General features: G+C 53.0%; 9 protein-coding genes across 9 annotated transcripts; 2 read left to right on the plus strand and 7 right to left on the minus strand.

Annotated features, from left to right (window-relative positions):
- Nucleotides 1–2418: 2418 nt before the first annotated feature.
- LY79DRAFT_593928 (CFEM domain-containing protein) lies at nucleotides 2419–4450 on the minus strand (the record flags this gene model as incomplete). The annotated part of the gene is given in 9 exon segments (XM_060561624.1): nucleotides 2419–2482; nucleotides 2492–2574; nucleotides 2689–2872; nucleotides 3112–3469; nucleotides 3571–3663; nucleotides 3734–3770; nucleotides 3834–4021; nucleotides 4105–4243; nucleotides 4328–4450. Coding segments are annotated over 9 exon segments (1269 nt in total).
- Nucleotides 4451–6461: 2011 nt separating this feature from the next.
- LY79DRAFT_673636 (3',5'-bisphosphate nucleotidase) lies at nucleotides 6462–7565 on the minus strand (the record flags this gene model as incomplete). The annotated part of the gene is made up of 1 exon (XM_060564203.1): nucleotides 6462–7565. One exon carries the CDS (start codon nucleotides 7563–7565, stop codon nucleotides 6462–6464), a length of 1104 nt encoding a protein of 367 aa, XP_060409072.1.
- A 690-nt stretch (nucleotides 7566–8255) lies between these two features.
- LY79DRAFT_525694 (uncharacterized protein) lies at nucleotides 8256–9011 on the minus strand (the record flags this gene model as incomplete). Its single annotated transcript, XM_060555763.1, has 1 exon — nucleotides 8256–9011. One exon carries the CDS (start codon nucleotides 9009–9011, stop codon nucleotides 8256–8258), a length of 756 nt encoding a protein of 251 aa, XP_060409073.1.
- Nucleotides 9012–13733: 4722 nt separating this feature from the next.
- LY79DRAFT_568582 (amino acid permease) lies at nucleotides 13734–15823 on the plus strand. Its single transcript, XM_060558974.1, has 2 exons — nucleotides 13734–14284; nucleotides 14501–15823. The coding sequence occupies exons 1-2, from the start codon at nucleotides 13785–13787 to the stop codon at nucleotides 15693–15695; spliced, it is 1695 nt and encodes a 564-aa protein (XP_060409074.1). The 5' UTR covers nucleotides 13734–13784; the 3' UTR covers nucleotides 15696–15823.
- A 236-nt stretch (nucleotides 15824–16059) lies between these two features.
- On the minus strand, nucleotides 16060–18645 carry LY79DRAFT_673639 (uncharacterized protein; the record flags this gene model as incomplete). The annotated part of the gene is made up of 1 exon (XM_060564204.1): nucleotides 16060–18645. One exon carries the CDS (start codon nucleotides 18643–18645, stop codon nucleotides 16060–16062), a length of 2586 nt encoding a protein of 861 aa, XP_060409075.1.
- A 1068-nt stretch (nucleotides 18646–19713) lies between these two features.
- LY79DRAFT_568588 (uncharacterized protein) lies at nucleotides 19714–20640 on the minus strand. The gene has a single exon (XM_060558975.1). The coding sequence runs from the start codon at nucleotides 20161–20163 to the stop codon at nucleotides 19735–19737; it is 429 nt and encodes a 142-aa protein (XP_060409076.1). The 5' UTR covers nucleotides 20164–20640; the 3' UTR covers nucleotides 19714–19734.
- Nucleotides 20641–21010: 370 nt separating this feature from the next.
- On the minus strand, nucleotides 21011–22214 carry LY79DRAFT_498442 (uncharacterized protein; the record flags this gene model as incomplete). Its single annotated transcript, XM_060553350.1, has 6 exons — nucleotides 21011–21092; nucleotides 21157–21632; nucleotides 21695–21762; nucleotides 21835–21871; nucleotides 21941–21960; nucleotides 22019–22214. Coding segments are annotated over 6 exons (879 nt in total), but the record flags the coding sequence as incomplete, so codon positions are not given.
- Nucleotides 22215–22884: 670 nt separating this feature from the next.
- On the minus strand, nucleotides 22885–25312 carry LY79DRAFT_583665 (uncharacterized protein; the record flags this gene model as incomplete). Its single annotated transcript, XM_060560345.1, is given in 6 exon segments — nucleotides 22885–22967; nucleotides 23654–23680; nucleotides 24132–24538; nucleotides 24780–24797; nucleotides 24943–25065; nucleotides 25080–25312. The coding sequence occupies 6 exon segments, from the start codon at nucleotides 25310–25312 to the stop codon at nucleotides 22885–22887; spliced, it is 891 nt and encodes a 296-aa protein (XP_060409078.1).
- A 23-nt stretch (nucleotides 25313–25335) lies between these two features.
- LY79DRAFT_593933 (uncharacterized protein) lies at nucleotides 25336–26604 on the plus strand (the record flags this gene model as incomplete). Its single annotated transcript, XM_060561625.1, has 3 exons — nucleotides 25336–26314; nucleotides 26391–26539; nucleotides 26581–26604. The coding sequence occupies 3 exons, from the start codon at nucleotides 25336–25338 to the stop codon at nucleotides 26602–26604; spliced, it is 1152 nt and encodes a 383-aa protein (XP_060409079.1).
- Nucleotides 26605–26788: the final 184 nt, after the last annotated feature.

Consider the following 26788-nt stretch of genomic DNA (forward strand, 5'->3'; position numbering starts at 1 on the left):
ATATACTATTAACTAAAGTGGCTAGTAATAGAAGCTAACCTCTATAGTTACTTCTAGTAATAATAAGCTTATAATAATATTATTACTACTAGATAGTTTAAGCAGGAGGCTAAGGCCCTTTTTGCTGCTATATACCCTAATGCCCTTATTACTAGTAAACCTTTAATATACTTCTTCTAATTCTCTCTAGGCTGGTTTAGTAGCTTCCTTATATAATAGAATATTTTAAACTACTAGCTTATAAAGTAAGCCTTAAAGCTACTTACTAAATACCTTACTATTATTACTAACTTCCTCTACTTTAACTAATAAATTAGCTAGCCTTTATTTGCCTAGTAGTAACTGCCTATTAGTAGCCTCTAATTTTTACCTAACTATATTATTAACTTTAATAAGACCCCTATACCCTTTAAGTACCTTAATAGGTTAACGTAGGTAGCTAGAGGGGCCTATACTATAGCTAGTAAGACTAACTATAGTAGCTAAAGTAAGTAATAAGCTACTTTAATCCTCTATATCTTTACTAATAGGGTTTAATAGCTACTGCCTAAGTTAATTTTTTACAGTAGGCCTACTAACGTAGGTAGCTAACTTAAGGTATATAAGAGTAACTTATATAGTAAAGAGGTAATAGTTAAATATAATAATATAGCTTATAATAATAAGTACCTTCTTAGGTAGTAGCTAACTAATAAATTCTTCCCCTTTATAGTAAGGTAAAAATACCTCTTAGTTATAGATATTACTACTTTTTATAAGACCCCTGTAATACTATTATAACTTTACTTTAATTATATTACACTTAGCCTTATACTACCTAGTATAACTTTCCTCCTTTAACCTTTTAATACTACTATTAATAAGCCCTTTAAGTAGTAGTTATCTAAAGTAATAAATAAATATATATAGTAAATAAAGTAAGCTACTACTTATTAGCTTAGCCTACCTATTAAGTAGTCTATATTAATAAAATATATTATAGTTACCTATACTATTATAATAGCTACCTATTGCCTAGCTAAAAGAGGTAAAATAGTCTAGTAATCTTTTTTTTAGTATAAGATTAGTAGTAATCTAGATAGAAGTAATATTAATAAGATTTAGATAAAGGATATACTAAATAAGAAGATATTATAGGATAGTTAGGATAACTTTAACTATAATACCTATATTAAGAAGGAAATTACTTAAAGTAATAAAAAGATACTTAACGTTAATGTAAACAACAACAGCAAAGAGTATATATCTCTAGTTAAAGACGTCTAGCAACCTATTGGAGATAGTTCAACAAGGCCATGGGAGATCTAGAGTAGGAGGGAGGGAGGAAATCCAATGCCAACCATAAGTCTGTTTACTGGCCTTTGCTACCTAACTTGCTGCTAACGTACATGACTAACCCCTGCATTTGCCACTTCTAGATCCCTGTTTCTGCCAGCCCGCTAGCCCTTATCCAGCAGCCCGCGGTCAGTGCGGTTTGTGAATCTAACGAGTGGATACGGTATGGATGGGGTAGGTCGTACCAGGACCCACTGCAGCATCGCTGCCAAGCTTAACTTTATAGCTATTGAAGCTTAACAAGCTCCTGAAACCAGCTTTATAACGTGTGTCAACTTTGACTGGGGCCAGGTATCCGTACACGTCTGTAACATCGGTCTTGCGGCGCCTGCGACTTGGCGGATATTGACTATGAAAATCACGTAGATCGCATGCTGCTCTCCCTTTGGGACTTCGGTGATCACCACGAGGTGGACCTAATCTGTGCGCGCAGGACTAAATAGTTCCAGTAAGGGGTCGAATAATCCCGGCGCTGCGGTGCAGAAAGAGACGGTACGGGACAAGGTAGCCGCGGGCTACCACCCTGCGAACCAAGATCAGTGGTATTCAACGACGAGCAATATATCAATTACATCCAAAGTTACCATCGGATAAGCATGCTTAACTCCGCCTGTCATGTTGTCTGACATATATTGCCGTCCAAGGTACCCCGGCGTGCAAGGATCTCAACATGTCAGGGCGAGCCGAGAGCCGGTCGGTTGAAGGATGCCAGCCAGGGGGTGGTCATCAATGCGAAAGGAAAGCCAGCGTACCTGAAAAATGTCCGGCGAAGTCCGTTGCCGTATGCCGTACATTTCGCGACACGCTAAACTTGCTGAGATGACACTGGACAGCCTGGACCGCCGTGAAGGTAGGCATGTGGACAAAATATGGTGAGGAGCCTCGCGATATCTTCAACACGCAAGGCAGTATGGTTTTCCTTACCTTAAAAGACAGTGATAATGCCCAGCTTTGGTACAGGGGCACACGCGAACTACTGCCACAGACCCATGCATTTATGCACTGGAATTTCTAGTCGCGTTCCAGAAGGTCGGGTGAGACTCACGATCAGAGCACGTGTGGCACAAGTTTTCTGCAAGACACTCAGTCTGGCATCCCGAGAACCTTTCTACTAAGCAGGATGGGATAGCTACATGTAAGCTCCCGGCTACGTTACAAGTTGGTTGTAGCACGTGGGAAAGATTGCGTTTTCTGTAGTATAAGCGAACTAATGGCATCCGAGGTAGGATGCCTCTCGTGCTGAAATGTTGTACGTAATATGTTATATGCGCGAAAGGAGAAATATGTCGGTTGGTATTATCGAGTATCGGATGCACTAGGGTCAAACAACGATGCCTGGTCATAAGCGCACACTTGCGCGTCTAGTTTTCTTGGAGAATCTGGCAAGACATAAGACTTGTCTGATGCCTGGTATTGACCGAGATCGCTCAACTTGGCCTGGTCCTCACACCCTGCAACAGATTCGTTGTGCTCCCGACGACCGAACGATCTCATTGTTTCTTTCACTTTGTTGACTAGCGGCCGTAGTGCAGGAAGGCTGCCGCAAATCATCACCAAGTCGATTTCCAAGGTGGACCAAATGAGGATTTCAACATTGTCCCCTATAAACATTAGCATTGCACAGAATTGTTGGCGGGTAGTAGATGCTTACAGGTCGCGTCAAAAGTATGGGAAAACGTGACCAAGAACTTGAGACGAACCATGCTTGCGACACAGGCACTTTGTATGGTCAGCCACCGTGAACATCACGCCATAGCCTCTGTGTTTGTCACTTACACTGAGCCCAACGTCAATAGAAAAGCCAGAACCAATTTCTTGCGCAAGGCTATATTCAGTTTCAAGAGCTGAGGCAATGGCAGGACGATAAAGATGAAGTCATAAGTGATTGTGAAAGCTGCCCCTGCATAGCCGATGGCTTGAATGTTGAGACAGAACCCGGGAATGGACCGGTCCCATATCGACTGAACCGGTGTGCATTGAAACACCACCAGGAACAAGAACAAAAGTGTCTGGATTATAAGGGACGCAATGAGGCCAATAACAGTTATACGGGACCAGCGGTCGACGAGGATCCGTAGGTACATGGCGCAGATAGAAATTTTGGCAGCGATGCTAGGACAAATCAGTGATATTGCTCGTCTAGTGACGAGGGATAGAGGATGATTTACTGCTTTACGAGATAGAATACCTGCGTTATGTAGAAAAGCTTCCGGAAAGCATTAACGAATTGCGTACGAAATAGGGCCCGGGGACTACAAACTTGAAGGATAGGCTTTGAATTTCCAGGTTCCACGTGCCAGAAATGAAGGCCAAAGCCAAGTTCGACACCTGCAAAACGGCAGGGTTAATAACAGCGCTTACGGGATTTTCCAAGGCTTCAAGGGAAGTTTTTTCTTACTTGCGACACCGCATCCCAGCGTTATCGTTAAGCAAAGCTATGTTTGTCAGTAATTAACAAGACCGCAATGGCCAGTGCAGCATATCCGAATAGAACTTACCAAAGCAATCAGTGCTGTCCAGTCATCCCACCAAAGCCGGATCCTGCCTATCCTCCTTGATATGAATCTCATAACGACAACAACAGCCGTTATTGCAGGCAGAACGACAAGGAAAACTCGGCAGAAATTGCGACGGTACTCAGGAATCGGATAGCCGTGGCAGAACTCTTGCGATATGCGGGATGTTACTAGTGCAGTGGACCCAATACAAATCAGCTTATCTCCTCGCAAAGCAACCAAATGAGAAGCCGAACCATTTCCAAATACTTACCGACTTGTTCTTCGAACATGCAGGACGTTTGTACGCATGTTGAAACTTGAGATTGAAGGCGCATGTTCGTACACACGCATGGTCCGAATGGCAAGCTGCCACATTCTGCTGTTTGCAATAGATCAACGAAACACGGCAACTACCGGCAGACAAGGGGTGTCAGCAAGTATTTTCCAAAACAGCCAGTGAGCGGTGACTAGCTTAGAAACAACGTGTCACTTACTGAGCACTTCGGAATGTCTTCGAGGAGAGTAGTTGTCGAGGAAGCAGCTCGTGGTTCCGGCAACAATGTTGCTGTAGCAGTGCAAACGGTTACTAGGAACAGGCCGTTGTGTAGAAGCCTCATGATTTCCACCGTGTAGGATTCACTACAGCTTCAGGGATTGCCTGCAGGAAAAAGAAAGCGGAAGAAGGAGGGGTATATCTTCACAAGAAGTCCTAGTGAGACACCTTCCATGGTTTTGCCTTGACAGCAATGCCAAGTAGTAGGTAGTGCAACGCACTGATGAAAGCGGAAGGGAAGTGGGTGGCATGATATTATAGACTAACGCTCAGTAGCGGGCTGTTGGTCCGCGCCACATCAGGAGAGAGTCAGTTTCTTTGACGGTGTACCCGCCAACGGCAGAGTAATATATCGATGATCTCCTGCAAATCTCGCAGAACAGCAAGTGACAGCATCATTCGAGTATTCAAAAAGCGTCGTGTTCGATACCATGCCAAATGAAAAGAGCCCGGATTGGTCGGTTGATCAACTGTTTTAGATTCATATAACGATAGTAGGATCAACGATGATAAAAAGATATTACAAGCAACCAAGTAACGGTGCTTGGCCTAGTCGAACCCTCTTCGCTAGCATAAGCGAGAGGAGCTTAGCTCGGAAGTCTACAGTTGAGACAAACCACTTTGCCCGTCTTTATACTAGCTCACTGACTAGCCCTTTGTCCGTTGGGCACGATCATAGACTCAACTTAGTAGCGGCTGATGGTGTCTAACCCGTTCTAGAGGTGCAGTCCCAAATCAGTATCAACATTTCATCTAACTGGAGCTCGATCCGAATGCAGGTAGATCGACTCAGCCTAATTGGGTACGATACTAGCGTACCTAACGCACGTCCAGCATATCCACTTCAACCGCTACACCTACTAATCCAGCACAGTGTGAGAGTCCAGGCCAGGATTCAATGTATAGGAGAGCTTTTAGTAGAGATGTGCTGTTTTCCCGGGTCATAATCATTATGTTTCATTAGGGAGCGTCGGTGTGGCCGTGGAAGTTGATGCTGCTGTCGAAAGGAGCCAGATACATTAGTGTACCAATTAGCAGCCTACATCGCTTTACATGAACTCCCATGATCTACTCTCTAACCATACATATATAACTATTTATACTATCCTTCGAAATTCATGATAAAAGTGATGCAAAGTAATTTGTTAGAGTGCGGTAGAAGGACCAGTGTATACTTCAAGGTCTGTATAGTGACTTTTGGGGGTAAAATACTAGTTTAGATTGGACACTATCACGTAAAAGACACCGTTATTCTACCCGCGACCGCTCAGGTAATAAGAAAATCGATCTCTGTATCTTCAATGTGTTGTCATAGAGGAGCTACATCCATTCCCGAAGGATTCCGCCAAGGGAGGGGGGATGAACTGAGCTGAATGACCCAGTCCACAGCATGATTAATTGGAAGAATCGGCAAGGTGCCGAAAGAGCGCCGAAGCTGCCGATGAAACGCCAGAGCAGTCAATGAAGTAGTTGAAGTACTCGAGATAGTGGGCTGGTGGGCTTCCATGAGAGACACGAACTAAACCCAGGACGGAGTCTCAAAGGGAAGATGGAAATTGACAAGCGTAAGTCTTCCAAGAAAAAAAAGAAGAAGGAAAAAGTGTATCTACCCATGGCTTAGACGGTGGGAAGTTTGGCCATCTTTGCGGTGATAATGGCTTGGGGACCTTCTTTGGATACCACGCTCACGGACGGAGGCGTCGCACTCGTCCTAGCCAAGTCCCTCGTGTAACCGTTGTGACTCTTCCGCCTCGACACGCGGGCTTCGGGCCGGGGTTCAGCTTGAACCTCGGAACGCGCTACTGGCCACACTATCTTCTTGCCGGGACGAGTCTAGTAGGATTTGGAATAGATCGATGAGTAAGAGACATTGACGATGAAATCAAAGAAGCGTCTCTGCCGCATCGGGCCGACCAAAGTGACAATGTTTGAAAGCATCCCGAGAATTGAGCCTAGAACTTGAAATGATCCGGGGCATGGAGAGTAATCCGTACAAAAAAAAAAAAAAAAGCAAATAACGCTATGAACGCCACATTCGTCTAGTGTTTTTAACCCCCCCCCCCCCTCCCCCGGTTCTAACCTAGCAACTCATGGAGGCCCTCCTCCTTCAACGTCTCTATAACAGCCTCCAACACCCGGGCGTGGACGGAGGGCGGCGCGGCGACGAAGCCGTAGTTGGCCACCATCTTGCGCCCCGCCGTCAGGTTCACCGGGTTCCCGTCGACGTCGGTGACCTTGCCGCCGACCTCCTCGAACAGCAGCATGGCGCCAGCGTGGTCCCAGATCTTGGCGAGGCGGTCCCGCCGCCGGTACGCCCAGAAGGTGCAGTTGGCCTGGCCGAGGCCCAGCACGGCCCAGCGCAGGACCCAGCCGAGAAGGTCGTTGCCCGGGTAGGCGACGCCGAGGCGGTCGGCGACCTTTTGGTGGATGCCCGGGGCGCCGGACTCGGAGCCCTCGATGCAGGTGACGGAGACCAGGGGTGGACGCGCGTCAGCGTCGGCGTCGGCGGGGTGGGCGTCGGCGTGCCGGGGGATCTTGGTCGGCGGCAGGTCGATTGGGCCGGACATGGGCCGGATGAAGGTGCCGTGGGAGCGGACGGCGAACATGATGCTGCCGGTGCCGGTCGGGTCGATGGAGTCGTTGTTGATGGGCGCCGTGGCGTCGGCCGACAGCAGCGGCAGGCCGACGACGCCGACGCTCTGCCTCCCGTCCTCCATCAGGCAGACGTTGATGGCGTACAGCTCGCCCCGCACGAAGGTCTTGGTCCCGTCGATGGGGTCGAAGACCCAGAACCGGCCGGCGGGCGAGGGGTCGCCGAGGCCGCACCAGTCGATCATGTCGCACATCTCCTCGGGCGACGCGGGCAGCTTGCACAGCGAGTCCTCGGCCCTGTCGCCTGCGACCTGCTGCAGGAGCGCCCACACCGAGGCGCAGAGCTTCGGGTTCTCCCGCAGGTCCGCGGCGGACTCCTCGCCCACGAACCTGTCGTCGGGGAAGGCGGCGTGCAGCGTGCTTGTCAGCAGGGCCTGGATGGCGAAATCGGCGACCGTGACCGGGCTGAGGTCCTCCTTCGTCACGACGCCCTTGTCCGAGGCGGCGAGGACGCGCCGGCTGAGCTTGGCGGCGTGCTGGACGGCGGCGATGGCGGCGGCCAGCTCCCGGGCGTACGGTCCGTCCATACTGGATTATGCGCTTCGGCGGCGGGTGGGAAGAGGTGGGCGGTACGGAGTGTTCAGAGGAGATACCGGCACCGAGCGGAGCTGGACTGCGACGGTGATATTGCAGGGGTGGGGGAGGGGTAAGGAGAAGGGGGGGGGATATTCAGCGCGGATGAGTCAGATGGGGGGTTAACTAGGGAGTAGTGGAGGGATTCGTTGGCGCGTAATGGTAGGTTTTTTCTAACAATCGGACAATCGTGGTGGGAAAAGTGAAAAAGTATGGGATTTGCGAAGGCGGCGACGAGAATGGCGCCGATGATGTCAGATCAAGGCTGTTCCCAGTTCTTTGCGTGGAGCGCAAATTTTACCGGGAGAACTCCGGTGACGCCTTAGCACCGGCATCGGCATCGGCCGCTCCGAGTGGGAAAAGCGGGTCTCCCGCTGTGGTGTCCTTCGGTTCGGAGCCGAGCATTCATTGATCACGGGTACAACGTGAACAGGTGCCAGGCGATGTAGCCGCTAGATTCAAAGGTTATCTTCTGCTTCAAGCCCATAAAGCATTTAACACCGCCCCCTCCCCCCCCCCGAGAAACTATGCCGCCGCTGCCAGTCTAGTCCAAAAGTTTCTCTCCGTCTCATTTTGGCAAGCCAGCTGTGCATGTCTGCATGATGTATTTGACTTGAAGAACACGCAGTCACGTCAGCACAGGTTCACCGCAAGCCAAAGGCGTCGGACTCACAGTGTTTCCAGGTCCGCCGCTCGTGGAACTTCACGGCTAGGTCGTTCCACAACTTCACACACCACGAGGCGACGAGGGCGTCCCGCATCGCCTGGTCCATGGGCACCAGGACGTTGAGGCTGTACATGTCATCCCTGGAGTACTCCACGGCGAGCCGGTTCTTGGCCCCGTCAAACCAGTCCAGCACGTCGTTGTTGCGCCGGACGTCGAAGAGGAGCTCGCGCGCCTCGTACTCGAGCGTGTCGTGCTCCTTCCCGCCGGTGGCCCTGCGCCGCCCGACGCGCCACGCCTTGCACAGGCTCTTGCCGATCCTTGTGAACTTGAGCCCGATGTTGCCCAGCCCGCTCCGCGAGACCGGCTTGATGTAGTACGGGAACGCCTCCTGCAGGATGGCCGGCGGCCGTTCCAGGTTGAACGCGTGCCTCGGCTGCGAGGTGATCTCCGGGACCGAGGCGGCGGCGGCGGCGGCGGCGGCGGCGTTCCGGCCGGCTTTTCGCCTGATGGCGTAGTCGATGCGGCTGAACTCGACCAGCCTGTCCGTCTCGCGCAGAAAGTCCATTTGGTGGTTGAGCTCGTAGCGCCCCGGCGCGTCGATGTCGCGCGAGGTCGCCGAGTGGATAGAGCGGCCAGCCAAGCGTAGCGTGTCCGGGGGCAGGCGCTCGTGGACGGCGGCCCCATCCGCCACATATTCTGGCGGGAGATCAGCATTGGCGGCGGAGCGGGTCATGGTGCGCTTCGCCCTTTGCGCGGCAAGGCGATGTGGGATCTCTGGCGACGGGCGGAAGTGGCTATCAAGGACGAAAACGATGCAGTTTTTTTCGGATTTTTTTTTTCTACATCTCTCTTGTTTCTTCTTGCGTCGGACGGCTCGACGTGGCTTCTTTGTCAGAACGAGTCTTGGGTTTAGACTTGCGGTGCGTGCAATACTGACGCAAACCTGACTCGGGATGCCGATGGCACGGCTTTTACGGTCCAAGCCATCACCTTGGGCAGCCACGTCGTCGGGGCCGACGCGCGATAAAACAGAGGTCATGACGAATGACTCTTGGGCAGCGGCATGTATTCCCGGCGCAGAACGATTCCAGGAGCGCCGCTAAGGCGGGACGGGCTCGAGTAAGCAGGTATACAGTGACATGCAATAAGTCTGGGCTCACCACACAATGTGCCACTTTGAATAGGTGAGCCCAGACTTGTTACATGTCACTGTACTAGAGTATTAAATCTGGTTGGCTGATGGCCCTGTCACAACTCTGGTTCCGTGAAATATGGGACGCATTTGAAGGGCCCCAATCCTCAAAAAGAGATCAGCTGCCGCCGTTATCGTTGCCCGAGCTTGTAAGCTTCGAAAAGAGCGCAACTCCAGACAGATGCGGTCATGGTCTCGGAACTCCCGGGCGTCGCCGTCGCCGTTTGCCTTTGCGCGATTCAGGAGGAACAAGCTCGCGGAACCAAGTTCAGGAGTGATCGATACAGGAAGCGCACGTCCACAGACGGTGAAGCTGTCGCGAAAAGCGCCAACCCGGGAGTTGCCGGCCAGCGTCGTTGAAACAGCCGACCCACTTGCGGCGACATCGCAAAGAAAGAAAGATTGCGGTTATTTTATCGGTTTGCTTAGAGACCCATTACCGGCGGCGTAGGCGACATGTAGCTGCGGCGGTGGTCACGGCGTTAGTGTATGCAACGAACGAATTTCGGCGATACTAATAATAATGATGATGGCACTCGCAAAGGACGTAAAGGTTTAACGGAGCGGCGATCCGTAGCACTAGAGTTCAACCAGGGTAGATGGTTGTACCTAGCATTCGAAATTGAAGTTCAGGGACGTCGCCCGGGCACCAGGGGTTAGCCTTGCAATTGCACATTCGGCATGCTGGGCGTAGGTTGCAGCATGAACTTTTGGTGATTGGACTTATTCGGCGCCCGATCTGGCGGATCCGACAACTAATGCTGACAACGGCCTCACTTGGGACCATCGGGACCATCAATTGAACGAAGTACGGTTGGTTAGAATGGATGGACACATGGGCGAAGCCTTGATGTCATGACACATAGATACCGGTAGGTCAGAAAAGCGTTGGCTGTGTCCCTTCTTTCACCGCGTGAACCGCTGGTAGCCGCCATACCGAGAATTGTGGAAAAGGAACCTCCCTCGAGAACCACAACGCAAGCAGCTGAGAAATCCTCAAAATCTGCATAACCTTGATTCAGGACGTTGGCATTAGATAATGGACAATGCGACTGAGTGGCCTCGCTGAATCAAACATTGTCAGCCGAGGCCAGCGGGGTAGCGGGAGCCCTGCTTCGGGAATATGTGTCTTTTGCCTTGTGCCTTGCGCCTTGTCGGTAGTGGGCAGGCATGGATGTTCGTCCGGCTACGTACGCATTTAATCCCATTCATTGCCCGCGCAATTATTCGCCGGCTACGGCGCGCAGCCTACGTCATTTTCACTTTTGTCTTTTTTTCTTCACCGTGGGTGCGCGCAAGGCTCCCCTCCCCTCGACCGCATGTGCGCCGTTCGGACAATTACGGATACACACAGTACGCACGGAGACGTGTACAAAAGGGTACCAATTCCAAGCGTTTCCCTTCGTAAGGTCGCTTGGGCTACGTATCATACAAAGAAATGCTGTTCTACATACACTGCATTTCCTGAGGAGATCGAACCACTTACGAGAGAAACCCTTCTGACACGCTATTTGACTAATTCGTTGACAATATGAAGAAACACTGTAATGTAAAAAGACACTTTGTATCCTTACTCTTCTTTCTTGCCTTCCCGGGGTACGTACCGTAAATGCTGCCAAGTCGGATAAAGCAGGGCAATAGGCGGGGCACAGATACGTACAGGTATGTATCCATACTACAAGTATGTATACCTAGTAAGACCGAGAGTGGAGACACCGTTCCCCGCTAAGGGTGGGGCCTTACGGTGTCGAGGACCCCCCCACACTCTAGCCTTCGTTCCAATCACGTGGTCGGAAGCATTTGCGCCGTCAGCGTCTTGGCCAAGGGCATCGTATCATGTCTCCACTGCGGTACGTATCCAAGGTGATGCCTCGTGAGGCCGCACATGTACGATGTACACCTACCATATCCGTACGTACCTAGGTAGCGTACGGAGTACGATGTACGGATACGGATACTCAGCGCCCATACATATACTATGTACAAATCTCAATGACATGCCCAGTAAATGCCCAGCAGCGCGCGCTTTGCTTGTGTCCCCGAAGCCGACGGCAAGGCGGCTGGCTCGAGCCCGTCCGAGAATCTTATCGATGCTTGCTTGCTTGCTTGCTTGCTGATCTGATCGTCTCTCGAATCGTCAATGGCTTCTTAGAGACGGCCTTCTTTTAACGACACACCCATCCCATCAGCCTCGCTTCGCCCGGGCTAAGTAGTAGTAGGCAACAGTACGGATACCAGCCGCAGCCCTCCGCTCTCCGCAAGCTCGCGACTCAAAACCTTGTTCCTTGCGGATGTAATTTAGTTTGATCTGTTGGAAACAACAGTATACCAAGGATATGGTACTCAGGTTCCACATGTCTTGGCCGGGCATTGACTGGCGGCTGCATATTAAGTGGATAAGATAAGTATTACTGTGACCCCTTTGACACAACGCTTCCGTTAAGATTTTTCTTTGTCTTTTTTTTTTTTTTTTTTTTTTTTTTTTATACTCTCTCCTTTTCATCTAAGTTTTGGGCATAATTTCCTCAAAATACGACGGTCGTAATTGGCCATGATGGTTGGTGTCTTTAGATGACTGAGGTACGGTACGTGTCTGAGGCGGTCGCTCTTAGTATTTATTCTTAGGTGACATAAACCTAAAGAGATGTTTTCTTATTCTTCCTTTTCCCTTTCGCAGTCTCTCATTCGTCCATGTACTCCATGTTTGCACAGCGTCTGGTCCATGGCATACCCCTGGACTCACTCGCCCTCAAGACCAGGTTCACTCGCGCCAATTTTCGTCTTTAGTGCCTCCGTCGTCGGTCTCTCACCGAATGGCGAATTGGACCGTTGGAGTCCACAAGTTGGCCACCGCGCCAATTGATCGTGCATCGTACATAGTGTACTTACATAATACATCGTACTTGCATAGTATGTCCTAGCAGTATACACTACCACACGCACTTGGCGCATTATGTAATGTCTGATGATGAGACCGTCCAATCTTTATTGACTGAATCTGCAAATTCGCGCACGACGGCGTAGCCCGTGAAGTGCCCCCCCCCCCCCCCCCCCCCCCCCCCCTAACAATACTGGGACACCGCAACACCAAAGACACTCACTACACGCAATGTACCCTTGAGAGTTGAGACCCCTCCTTCGCACGGCCGCTGACCGCAGCCTGACAGTAGAGATTGGCAGATTGTGATGGCCGGCGATATGGGGGATACGTATCGAAATGAACCCCCCTCCCCCCCACGCGCGCAGAATCTCGCCATTTCCACCGTGCCGTCCCTGCAGATAAAGCTGGGGATTTTCCCATCTTATCTGGATTTTCCCCCGGGGTTAGCGATATGGATAACACGGCATCCTTTAGTCACTCAAAGAAACTCTCGCAACTGATAAAGAAAACCCAAAACTACAGTACTCCAGGGCGGCGATAACGCGCCTGCTGCCGACCACCTGATCGGACTCAAACCCCGGTCCAATGAGGCCGGGGACGCCGCCAAGATAGAGATATGACGACATTGCGGACAATGCCCTCCCTGCCCTGCCTTAGCCAAAGTATTGGGGATGGAGTTCGCGACGACTGGGGTGTTAGGGTAGGGAGGGGGAGAAGGTCGTACGGAAACAAGGGACGGCCCCGGTCCCAACTCCACACAACCCTACAACGTTTCGTGGGTTCCGTATGGGTACTCCCCGTTGTCCCTGGATTTCTGATGCAAAGCAACGCCGTGAAAGGGCGGGCTATGATTTGACCGAAACCTACAGTGATTGACGGCTGAAGAACTCTAGCCAACTCTTACTACCATCTAGTCGTAATGCCCTGTACTGTGTGGCATGCACCGCAGATTATCGGGATGCCGGGCGACCGTCGTAAAGAGTTTTCCCCCAGTATGGATACAACCCCCCCCCCCCTCCGTCGACTAGACGAACCGTTGATCTTGCCTCTCTCTTCCTTCTTCTGTTTCCCACCTCTTGCAACCATTAAAACCTAACCTTCTCCCCGTCTCGATTCTGCCGTCCGCTTCCAAGTTCCTGTGTGCTCGGTCGATCTTCTCCCCTCTCACCCTCCCTCCCTCACAACACATCCCCCCTCTTTCACTCTCAACCCACGGTTGCCAACCTCACGCGACCTCGGACTCCTCCCCCCTTGCAACATTCCTCCACATGAGCTTTGCCGTGGTATCCTCCGCCTCCCGTCTTCCCGTCTCACCCTCAGGACGAGCCTAAATCTCGAATTTGGCCTCCGCGCCACGAAGAGACTTTCGGCACGGAAACCTCTCTCCCCCTCTCTCTCTCTCTCTCACATACACGCGCACACACCCAACAGTCATGTCGGCTTCCGAGCTCAAGGGCCCGGCCGAAACCGTCCCCGGCGAGAGGGACTCCCTCGATAGCTATGGCTCCTCTGTGCGGCACAACTCGGACGGCCTCCTGCGCCGCCTGGACAACCGTCAGATCCAGCTGATCGCCATCGGGGGCACCATCGGGACCGGCCTCTTCGTCACCATCGGCGAGGGCCTCGTCAAGGGCGGGCCCGGCAGCCTGCTCCTCGCCTACACCCTCTACGCCTGCGTCGTCGCCCTCGTCAACAACTCCATCGCCGAGATGAGCACCTACATGCCCGTCTCCGGCGGCTTCATCCGCCTCGCCGGCGTCTGGGTCGACGACGCCCTCGGCTTCATGGTCGGCTGGAACTACTTCCTCTACGAGGCCCTGCTCATCCCCTTCGAAATCACCGCCCTGAACCTCGTCTGCTCCTTCTGGAACGAAAAGATCACCGAGCCCGGTCCGACCGCCGGCTTCTGCGTCGCCATCATTCTCGCATACGCGTAAGTCCACCGCCTGTCCGTCCGTCGAGATGGTTGACCTCTTGTTTTCTTGTTTTCCTTCCAGGGCCAAGCGACTTCGAAACCGACCCCTCGGATAACTCTTTAGAGCCCCTAGTCGCGCCCCGTTGTGATCCCTTCCTCCTCATCTTCCCCATGTGCTTGCTTGCTTGCTTGCTTGTTGTGTATGCATGCTAAACGTCGATTGTGTGAATCTAGTCTCTTGAATGTTGTTGCTGTTGGCGTATTCGGTGAAGCAGAGTTCTGGCTCTCGGGCGGCAAGGTCCTGCTCATCTTCATCCTCTTCTTCTTCACCTTCATCACCATGGTCGGCGGCAACCCCCAGCACGATGCCTACGGCTTCCGCTACTGGAAGAACCCCGGCGCCTTCTCCGAGTACCTCACGCAGGGCGACACGGGCCGCATGGAGGGCTTCATGGGCGCCCTGGCCACCGCCACCTTCACCATCGTCGGCCCGGACTACATCTCCATGATCGCCGCCGAGGCCAAGCACCCGAGCCTGTACATCAAGTCGGCCTTCAAGACCGTCTACGTGCGCTTCGGCATCTTCTTCGTCGGCGCCGCCCTGACCTGCGGCATCGTGCTCCCCCACAACGACCCCATCCTCGAGAAGATCTACCTCGGCGGCGGCGAGGGCCGCGGCACCGCCGCTGCGTCCCCCTGGGTCATGGCCATGGAGAACATGAAGATCCAGGGCCTCCCCCACCTGGTCAACGCCCTGCTCTTCACCACCATCTTCTCCGCCGGCAACACCTACACCTACTGCGCCTCCCGCTCCCTGTACAGCCTGGCCCTCGACGGCCGCGCCCCGGCCCTGCTCCGCAAGACCACCAAGAACGGCGTGCCCATCTACTGCTTCGCCGTCACCATGATCTTCCCCATGCTCTCATTCCTGCAGTGCGGCAGCGGCTCCGCCAAGGTCTTGAGCTGGCTCCTCGCCCTCATCACCGGAGGTGGCGTCATCAACTACCTCGTCATGTCCATCACCTTCATAAACTACTACTACGCGTGCAAGGCCCAGGGCGTCGACCGCCGCACCATGCCCTACTACGGATACTTCCAGCCGTACAGCGCCTTCATCGCCCTCTTCCTGCAGTCCATCGTCATCCTGACCTACGGCTGGTCCGCCTTCCGCCCCGAGTTCAGCGTTGCCTCCTTCTTCTCCAACTACACCATGCAGATCATCGCGCCCCTCCTCTTCATCTTCTGGAAGGTGTTGAAGCGCACCCACTACATCAAGCCCAAGGACGTCGACTTGACATGGGACCGCCCCATCATCGAGGCCTACGAGCAGCATGCCGTATTGCACGAGCCCCCCACCACGTTCTGGAGGGAGATGATCCAGATGGTGGGGATTGGTCGGAACAAAGTGATTAAGGGCGAGAAGGCTTAAAAGTAATTTTTTTTTTTGCCTTCTCCTTTTTGCAAAGAAGTATAACGCGAGATACCCCAGTGTGCTATACATATGCTCAGAAATTCGTGAAAAAGAAGAAAAAAAATAAGACTTTTATATCATTCGTGCGTCGCATTGCATTAGACGAACCTATCAACAAGTGACGCCATTGCTCATCGCCGATGTTCCCGCCCGGACCAGCATGAATACAGCGGGTTTCGTCGTCTCAACACGACATATCAGACCGGTCGCATGTCATGACTGGCTCTGAAGCACGTTCCGTCGAGCAGCATCGAGATTTGTATCTTGAAACCCCTCCCCCCCCCCATCGTCTCGAAGCAAAATGCTTGTTTCGCAGCGGAAATCAGTAATACATGACGCCGCCCGCGTGATGCACCCTCCGCATGGGGACGGGTTCGTCCATGACCAGGTGCAGGTTCTGCTGGTCGTCTGCCCGCACTCGCACGACCCTCTCCCACACCCTGCCCGACCTCGCGTCTCCGCTGCCGGAGCTCGTCAGGTTCTCGTCGGCGGGCGGCTGCGAACGCAGCGCGAGGACGGACAGGTCCTGCAGGTTGCCCCAGGGCCGGACGCTCCAGACGCGCACCGGCTGCCCCTTCCACTCGACGTCGTAGTGCTCCAGCACGTGCGCGCAGGCGATGACCAGCGCGTAGACGGTGAGCGCGGCCAGGTAGATGAGCATGACGGCCACGGCGAAGCGCAGCGTCGTGCGCGGGTCCCCCGAGCCGTAGCCGTACTGCTGGACGTCGAAGTCGAACTCGAGGAACCCCCGGTACTTGCTCGACAGGCGCGCGATCGTCTCGTTCTCGTAGGTCGTCGTGTTCTGTCTCTGCCACCGGACGTGGGTCGCGTTGAACGTGTCGATGTTGTTGACGCCGCCGAAGTAGCCGTGCTGCGAGAGCAGGTCGATGCCCGATATGTGCGTCTCGTTCTGGTTGAGGACGAGATACGGCCCCATCTGGGACCCCGTGCGAGCCAGGCTGTCGGCGAGATACGTCGCGAACAGCTTCTCCAAGAGGATCTCCGCCGCCGTGATGTTGTTGGCCTCGACCGGGGCCAGCACGGCCTGGACGCTGCTGTTGGCATTTTGCGTAGTGGTGAACAGGTTCAACAGCCGAAGGATAGCCGTCGTCGGCCCCAGGACCCCATCCGGCCCCGTCTCGTTCATATGGGGATCCATGTACGGGAACCAGCTGTCGTTGAATCTGATGACGTAACCGTCCTCCAGCGTGTCTCCGTTCACAATGCTTTGCATCCCGGCAGGACTGCTGACGGTGGACTCGATCGTGCGGCTGAGCCAGGGGTCAAAGGTGTAGCTGGCCGCGACCCAAGTGGCGAGCAGACTGCAGCCATAGATCCAGGTGTTTTCCATGCCGGTCGTCGAGCCGGGGACTTGGCCCGAGATGACGACGACCGAGCTTCCCCGGGTGCGGAAAGTCGGCGGAGTTCTTGTCCGCTGTGACTCAGTCAACCGTGTCACAGGAAAGCTCTGGGGCAGGTTCTTGTGATCTTGGCAGATGGAATCGTTGAAACAGTTCAAGTAATTGGTCGGATAGTATGGCAGCTGTCCCGGAGGGAGCTCATCCGCGTCGTAGACCTTGCACTTGGACTGTACCAAGGGTTGGTAGATGGACTTGTGCGACTGATTCCCCGACGTATGTGACAGCCTAGGCGCCAGTTTGTAGTGAACTCCGTTCGATATGTCACCGACCGGGTTTTCCCGTACGTAGTTGTTGAACAGGCCAACGGTTGACACAAAGGACCTCGACGGAGTCGTAGCGATCGTCGTCGAGCGGTTGGAGTAGGTGAGAATCAGGTTTCGCTGGATGGCCGGGGATTGGAAAGTGACGTTCGCCTGCAGGTTGCTGGAGCCAAAGCTCTGGGCCCATGTCCAAATTTCGGAGAAGCCCCCGGCCGGGCAGTACCTCTGGTACAGACCCTGAGATCCTTTGCACTTTTCCCAGTCGGTGATGTAGAGACCGGATTGATTCGTCCACGGAGCCTTATCCGGGCTTAGGAAGACAGGCCAGACGCCATCGGCCGTTGAGGGATAGACCAACGGCATGGTGATGTTGTCGAACGCCCGGTCGTGGTTCATGGCATACCAGCCGGGCGTCGGGATGAGGAGGATGGCAGATGCCGGCCCGACGAGGGCCGAAAGAATCGTCGCGAACACGAAGTACGCGGCGAGAATGAGGTCCCAGGAGCCGAACCCCCCGAACCCCTGCCGCCAGAACGCCGGGCTGACGAGGTACTCGAGGTCACCGACCCGGTACCCCCCGGTGAGGAACCCCAGACGGACGCCGTCCCCGATCAACCGCCGTCGGAAGATGCTCAGCCCGATCGCGGACAGCGACGCCACGATGAGGAACTCGTGCACCTTTGCCGGCAGCTGCAGGACGTTGTTGAGGTCGTCGGCCGTCAGGTCGAGTCGTTTGTTCTGAATGCCCGAGGGTGGGTACCAGAACAGCCTCTGCTGGCTCAGGACGGTGACGCCCACCGTCAGGAGCAGGGCCGGGACGTGGATGATCCATCCGCTGAAGAAGCGCCATCGTGACTGGCGCACCACAGGCTTGGGATTGAGACTTCTCCTGCTGGCAGTGAATGGGGGCGAGAACTCCCCAAAGCTGGCCCTTTTCAGGTAATGATTTGGGGATAGGCGCGTTGGGGGTGGTTTCTTCTCGTCGACGCCTTTCTTGTCCTCCATTCCATGCGTCTCGTTGGAGGTGCCCCCTGTTTCGTTGCCGGAATCACGCCGGTGGGAGCTTCCTGTGCCATCCCGGAACCAATTCCTATGATTCTCAGAGTCCCGAAAGACCGCTGGCGTCTCTGCTGCTGGTGGTAGCTCGGCGTTGGGTGTGGATGTTGTGGAAGCTTGGAAGTGGGATGAATCGCTTCCCTCTCGGTCCTTTTGTCGGCGAGCGCTCATAGTGTCCGAAAGCAGAACATATGCAAATACTGGCGGAAAAGAATGAGTACTCGTAAAGACAACCAACGACCTTTAGGATTCGGGCCCTTGGTACCTCAAAATCCACATGTTTCCAGTACGGCAGGGCGGGACCGACTAAGCATTCTCGCTTGCCGACACGACTTACACTTCCAGCTGAAAGGATGAAATGTATGGAACAGAAAATGAAGGAACGCGAGAATTCTGCTGATGGCGAGTGGTACGGAGGCGCAGGTCTCACGTTAGCTTTCCCAAATGCGGTGTCTTTCTTTCTCAACACCGAATCCGTTCTTAGTGCGCACCCGCATGGTGAGCCCAAGTATCTCAACGCTCTGGCACCGATCGTGAAGTAGATAAGAAGGCCAGAAAGGCGTTTCCCGGTAGCTAGCCCGCAATTGAGGACACTCAAGATAACGCGCAGTGATTCTTTCGTGTGGGCAGGCCTGTGGACGCCATGGAACGAATAGTAATGACATCGGCAATTTGTGCCCAGTGGTAAAGATCATGTCTTGATATGGAGGAAAGAGGAGCAAAACAAAGAATGCCAACTTACAAGGCGTGGCGCAAGTTGATGCAGGAGATTCTACACAATAGTGCTCGTGTGCAGCGGCCAAGACGACAGGCGAGCCAAAAACGACAAGCATTTGGCCGGGCCCAACAAGCGTGAACAGTACTGGAACTGGAAGATATCTGAACGGTGGCCAGGAGGCTGGTATTTAGCGGCGGGCCAAGCCAAGCTGCTCGCTGGCCAAGCAACAACTGCCACAGCGCCAGGAACGAGAATCTGCGTCAAAAGAGACAGACAAGGCTTCTCAGACCTTCTCAAACATTTCGCTAGACCACCGATGCCGTTACAGAACGGGTCGGACTAGTGGCAACGGCGAAATCTGGTGCCTGGTGGAAATTCCCACCTCCCCCTTGCTAAGGAACATATTTGACTGTTCGGATTCGCCGATTATGCGCGTTGGGCATACCGTGGGCAATGCGTGACAACGGGTTCGAAGCTATCGATACATGGCCTTTCAAGATACATATATCAATTCATCGACCAGGCTGTCGGCGCCTCCCATGTTATGACTTCCGCCCCTGATAGTCTTCGTCTGTGAGCACTCTCGGCGGGGTTGGAAACTGATATGTCTTTTCTGGCGTGTCCCGGAGGCTCGCAAGCCATTGGAGGGTTGGCCAGTTGTTGGTCTGGAAGCCGCAACTGGAAACGAGCAACAGCTGCATCTTACCAGACGGTTGGACCTGGGTCAATCCCACCGTCCAGTCGAACAAGCAAATGCCGCTGCCATCTGCAAAGTATGCGAATGGGGGATGCTCGCTGGTGCGAGGTTCTGTAATGACATCTGAAGGGAATGCCGCCAGCTTAGCAAGTAAACAAATGTGAGAGCCTGTGTTGGGACGGCCGAACTGGCTACGCCATTGCAGATCCATCGGATGCCGGACTAAGACGAACTCGGGGCGAACGTGGCATGGTAACGTTTCGGAAACTGACATGTTAATCTTCTGGGTTTCCTCATGTTCTTCGGACGGACCCGAGCCCTCGAGGAAATACCGACGGTTTGGGAGAAGCTCGAACTGTCTGGTTTGCGATGCCCAGCTCCGCGAAGGGGCCACGTAGGGGCAGGGCTGCCGCTTCTGTCGAAGGGAGGCTTCGAGGTCTCCAATCTCCGGATTCGTCACCTCCCAAACCAGCCCGTACTGAACACTGGGATGGCGTCACCATATCTATAACAACAGCTGCACCTTCATTCCCAGCAATCCCGTATACCACGGATCGCCCAGGATTGGGCTCGGCCGAACCTGTTATATTGACTACCGGCACCATGAACAATGGATTTCCTCAAGTCTCACCCACTGACGTGCCCATCTAGGCTACATCCCGGATCAGCCTGTGCCGAGAAATGCTACCGTCAAGACGGCATCAGTGGTTAGTGTCATACAAAACGGACAATCATATTGGTTAGATGTTCATGGTGGACTATCAAGTCTAACAGGACTATGCCACCGAACAGCAGGTGGCGGAGTCAGCCAATTATGCTTATTAATAACTTGGCACTGTTGTCAGCACCGGCTGTCCCGGATGAGGCTCGGGGTAAGACTCTGAAAAAGCTCCGAGCTCAACGTCACAACCTGATTGCCGCGGTCTGCCTCTCTCCGGCCGAAGTGTGGTTTGCATTACACCGCTCGAGTCGGCACTTCGAAACTTCGGTGACTTGTCACTCGCCTTCCCGGAGGTGACGCCCACATTCCAGTGTGACCGGAAACCAATATGCCCTGAAATTTTCTTCAGCCACGGCGGAAGCTCCCGAGTTTCGTTCGAAGATCGTCTTCTGGCGGCTCGTCTTCTGGCGGCTCGTTTCTCTATGAGATGATTAATCGGAGGGAAGCAGGCGCATATCACACCGATGGCGAGCTCCCCCACCCTGTTGTACTGCGGTCAGTCAAGGTTGGCAGTCGGTCTGTTCACGACAAAAACACAAGACTTACACTGTCCAGTCAATTGGCACGAAATCGATGGTCGGGTCTGTGGTAGAATCATTTCTGGCCACCAAGAACATCCTGTAGACTGTCACCGCAACGCCCAAACCACCAGTACCCAAAAGCAGGATAATCTTAAGCTTCTTGGCCATCGAAACCCTCAGCCTCCACGCCAAAAAGGTGGGAACCCCTAGTGTAATCAAATCGGATAGTATGGCGATAGAGGTATCGGATGTGAAAAGTATGGTTTGATTGATGCATCTAAAGTTGGATATTGTCGGATCCCAATACGCTTGCACAGGGTTGCACACGAAAGTCTTTAGGAGCTCCACCGTGATGTAGCAGAGAAGGAACAAGGCCATGGTACTGTAGAGTGCCCGTGCGACACCTGTGCTGACGGAGAAGACACGTACGGTGATGAGTATCAGGGCCATCTTGGTGAAGAAAGCGGCGGGCGAGTACAATAGGTTGCTGACGTACGTCCACTGCAGCGGAAGGTTCTAGTAAAATGTCTTTTTCTTGTAGTTTCCGGGGCCTTGGTACACACCTTTTGGATCATCATATAGTTGCTCTTGGTGATGTCCCATATATGGAATCCGAGACCGTAATGGATTCCTGTGCTTTTTGTTAATGCGTCGCCTACTTTTAACTGACGTATTTAGCTCCACTTAAAACGTGGGTGCATACTTATGATGATGACCGAATTTAGGACCACAGTGAAGATCTGGATAGGTCAGGAACCAATATCAAGCCGATATCAAGCTGGAAGTCGGATGCCGGGACATAAGCTCACCCATCCTATCAGACAACTCCCTGGTTTCTTATGTTAATCGGACTAAAACTGAACGCACCACTGACGCACAAAACCTACAGTCTTCTAACCGGAATCTTCCATCTACCGACAGCTTCGCGTAGACACGTACGGCGAAGAAGAAGACGACGATGGCCTGGATGAGGCTCATGTACACAACGTGGGCCGTGTGGTTGACGTCTCGCGGGTCTTCAAAGTTGGGCGTTTCCCCGGGGGGCGGCGGGGCCGCGCCGGTCGGACCTGTGGAGTTCGCCATCACTGCTCAGCCTGGCCCATTACGAAGAGCTGCTGGTGCGCATCGATGTATTGTCGACTGTTGTGCGAGTGATCACGCGGCAACAAAACCCGTTGCCATCTTTCCAGCGGGGCTGTTTTGTTGACTCTGTATTACCGAAGGACCTTGTCACACGTCCATAGGGCACATCTTGGGGAGCGCTCCTGCGATCCTTGTTTCTTGTATAGTATGTAGGCTGGATCGGCCAGATCTGCCTGGTGTCCAGTCATATAACGGCTGTTTCGGAACGTAGGACGGCAGTTGGGTTCAGATGTGTGGTCTGCATCCATACCCACAGCCACAGTCGACATGATTCAGTGACTTTGGACATACAAGATGTTATAATTCAAACTTAGCTGTTACAGGTTAAGATTTAACCTCGAAGTTTGTGACCTTCAATTCAGCGGTGGTGCCCAACTCTAACGCCCGTGTACCATCGGTCCAATACCATTACTCGCAGTCTCTTCCGAAGTTTTTGCAAAAGTTTCTTAGCCATCGCCGGCCCGCTGAAGCATAATTTCTAGCATCTAACACTGGGGTCGCCCTTGGAATTTAAACCTTCTGTTAGACAACTAGCGTATTCGCTCTCTCTGCAAATCGTTACAATGCAATCATTCAATCATATTATCATCTTGTTTGTCTGTCGCAAACACTAACCGAGCCGCGCACCCGTTTCTTGGGTTTCAGCGATTTCCAACCGCGTCAGCGGGTGCTCACTGGCCATGCTGTTACGACCTAATCAGTCACAAGCAACATGACCCGTTAAATACGTTAAATAGCAGCAGCAGACAGCACAGCCCTTATGTAGCCACGGGATTAAGCATACAAATAACTTCTCAGAAATTAAAAAACTATGGTGTAGGTTACATACAGATAACGTAGTCCACAAGTGAACGGGTCGCACATCATATATGGTCACAACCCGTGGTGAAAGTTCGCTCCTCGAGTCCTCAGGAAGGTGAACCCCTGTTAGGGGAACTCCGACCAAAAAGCTTGCACTTGGATAGAATGAAGGCATCATTGTGAGTTAGCTGGGGTGGGTGATTGTTTTTCCTGATTCTCCTCTAACCTGGTTCCTTGGAATCCGGCTCTAGAGACTCACCTCGCAACAGCCCAACCCAGGTCTTGCAGTCAGCCTAGCCAATGTGGTGGAACCTACTGATAATAACTCGCCGGCGTAGATGCTTCCGAGGACCTACATCCGGAACGCTCCAGCGGCAGCTACTGGTAGGTAACACGCGTGTGGAACCTGATGTCCTGTCTGTAGACCCCCGGAGCGCCCAGCCCGGCCATGCTACTGATGGAAGGTTCTACATCTGCCCGCCTTACTGATAACCCACGCCAAAGCATCCTGTCCATAGGGGCCCTAAAGCAGGTGGGCGCTTTAGTGGCCGGTAGACAGAGGCTTTGGTGACTCTTACCCGTAAGCCACTTAGGTGTAATCTTACCTATTAGTAATATCTTTACATATTTAATACACCCCCTTGATAGCTAGCTAGCTAGCTATTTAGCAACTCATCTATACTAACAACACAACACTGTTGACGTCAACGTGGCACCTCTAGACCCAACATACTAATCATACTGATGCCAGATGCTGCTAAGCAGGGCTGTTAGAGCTAAACATGATTGATAACGCATCTATACACTCAAGTGAGAGTCTGTATAGAGCCGCATGGGTATTCTAGCTTACCAAGCAACATAATATGTTTGTAGTATTATTTACAAGATGGAGTAATCTGTTATATTATCTTGTTAGCTCTATGCAGAAGTCTCTTCCCCGGTCTAAGTAGCAGGTTTCACAATAACCTTTTCAGAAAATGTTGTCGAGGATGCCTCGTTCATAATGTTTAGCGTAGTCACCAGCGCTCCTAGCTCAGTCCTTACCCAATCACTCACCTCCACCGCCGCCAGCGAGTCGATTCCGTAGACCGACAGCGGGCGCGCCGGGTCCATCGGCTCTGACAGCCGCAGCAACCTCGCGAAACATCCGCTGACCACCTCCACCGTCGTTTTCAGCTTGGCCGCAGGATCTGCCGACTCGCTCCGGAGCTTCCTGCTGTTGCAGCAGCGAGAGATGCAGGATCTTGCGCAGGTGGGCGTCATTGATGCCCTTATACACGCTGGAGTCGAACTGGTTTTGCAACTGGGCGTTTTCAGCAATGACGCCTGAGTCTTCGATGACGTCCAGGTCGACGGCACAGGCTGTCTGGCCCCGGTTACGGCGGTGTGCAGCAAAATTGTCAAGGAAGACGTTGGCGGCGGCGCAATTCGCCTGACCACGGTTACCCACAACGCCAGAGATGCTGAGAGGAGCGTAAAGAAGTCAAGCCCAAGGTCAAGGGCTTCAGCGGCCTTGTGTAGGTTTCAAGTTCCATTAATCTTCCATCGAACAGCCTTGTAATACTCCTTAAGAGTCATGGAATCGAACGGCCGGTACTGGTGTTAACAATGGCTTGGCCAGGTGCTTGAACTATGTAGTCTACTAATTGTAGGCCATAGGCAAAGTCGCCTAGCGATAGGACAGCTGTCGAGGACAGAACTTACACAGAGGACCATTGCGCCCTAGACAATACCAGTAATAGGCAATGTTGTCTGTCGGAAAGCGGTTTCAACTTCTGCTTCAACAGTAATATCGGCCATAAGATCAATGCGAGCTCCAAGGGCCTTGACCTGCTTCACGACGTCCCGGGATCTGTCATCAGTGTACCCACTGCGCGAGAATACGGCGAGGTGTCTTGCACCGGACTTGGCCAAGCACATGGCGAGGGAGCCACAGAGACCACGAAGACCGCCGACAATGAGATAGGAGCCATTATCGCGGAAGGGGTGTCTGCTCACGGGAACGTATGAATCGGGTTGATGGGCTTATGGCCGCCCTCAAAGAGCTGAAACACCTTGGGGAAGAGCCTCGAGATAAGCGCGTCCGTGGTTCTCTCGGGTGATAGATCGACAGCCCGGAAAGAAAGGCTGCGGTCAAATGGCGCGAGGGGCAGGCTGTTGCGGTCGAGAATGTCTTTCTTGCCGATCTCCACCATAATACCGCCATCAGCAAGGATACGGAACGATTCGCCTAGCATGTCATCCTGTAAGAGAAACCATCATGGAGCCCGTCTCCAACACGTTCCATTCTGCAGATGTGATCCCAAAGCCCAGCTTGTCGACAACGCCAGTCGAGATCCTTAGAAAGATTGCAAAATTGGTCGCGCAAGACAAATTCGCCTCGTCCGATAGTCGCAAGACGCTGCCGGACCTCCAGTACACCACGAACAACGGGGAGCACCGACGCTACCGGCCCTGGTCTCTCTTCCTTCACGAAGTAAGGCGGTGTCCGGGTGTCAGTAGGCAGCTTCCCAAATACAAAAACAAGAGCATCCTTAGCCTCTTGGTCACGTGCGTCCTCATCTGCCGGGCGTGCGTGGCGGTTCTCTATCATAAAGCAGTCGTCCACAGCTTTAACCACCAGCAGCTGTACATGTTCATGGAAACCATCACCAAGAACGAGAGCGCATTTCTGCAGCAGTACGTGACGCACCTGGCCGTCACCTACGATTCTTACTGGGAAGCAGAGAGACGGGAGTTCAGGCGCACCCAATCGATCCAGAATACTCTTGCGTCGGAAAGCGGGTGGCTGCAGCAGTACGTGACCCGCGTAGCCGTCGCCTTCGACTTTTCTCCCTACTATGACGTTGAGTCAGAGAGACGGGACCTTAGGCGGGCCAAATCGATCCAAAATATCCTTGCGTCGGGGGGCCGTCCGGCTACCGGTATTGCGCAGCCTGGATCTCACCCAGAGGAGCAGATGCGACTTCGGTCACTGGCGCGAGCTGCTGCCCACACTCCCTGCGTTGGAGCGTTCGAGCCCGTTCGGGACACGTTAGAGTCTCTAGTGTGGGTGATCACATCAGCTTACCACCAGTTCCACTATGGCGAGCGCCCCGATATCACCTGCCTACGCCAGCTGCGACACCTCGCTACCGGGGCCCGAATAAGTATTCCCGACACAGATTGGGGAGCCACGTTATGGGAGGAGGAAGACATCGTCTGTATGGAGTCGCTCGAGACAGTGGAGGTGATCACGAGTAATTGTGACCCACGCTTCCTCCTCCTGGGGAGGGAGCCGCCGCTTATTCTTTGCAAGATAGTGAAGACCCTTAGGAAGGCAAACACGTAGGGAGGCTTTCAAGAGCCTGCGGGTCGAAGACCTGCGGTATTTCGAGAAGTGGCAGTTCGGCGCTCGCAATTGGAAGAGAATGAAGGACGAGTTCCTGGATGCCGCGATGAGGGAGTATAAGCAGCTTGGGATCGTACTACTGCTCTCTGAAATCGGCGTTACATATATTATTAGCATAGTAGCTCACTGTGGCGGTAATGGCTGTAAGAAGTACTGGACTGCGCCTTATGGTTAGAAATTTTGTTACACTAAGAAGTAACAGGAGACACAGAGTGTTACCATGAGGGCTGAGGAAATTTGTGCGGACTCAACGATAGCCAGTCGTTGTTACATATATAATCATTCCCTTCACCAGCAGTTTGGAAATTGCGTAGAGATGTTT

Source organism: Colletotrichum navitas (assembly GCF_030913465.1).
Source record: "Colletotrichum navitas strain CBS 125086 chromosome Unknown LY79scaffold_92, whole genome shotgun sequence".
Classification (NCBI taxonomy): Eukaryota; Fungi; Ascomycota; class Sordariomycetes; order Glomerellales; family Glomerellaceae; genus Colletotrichum; species Colletotrichum navitas.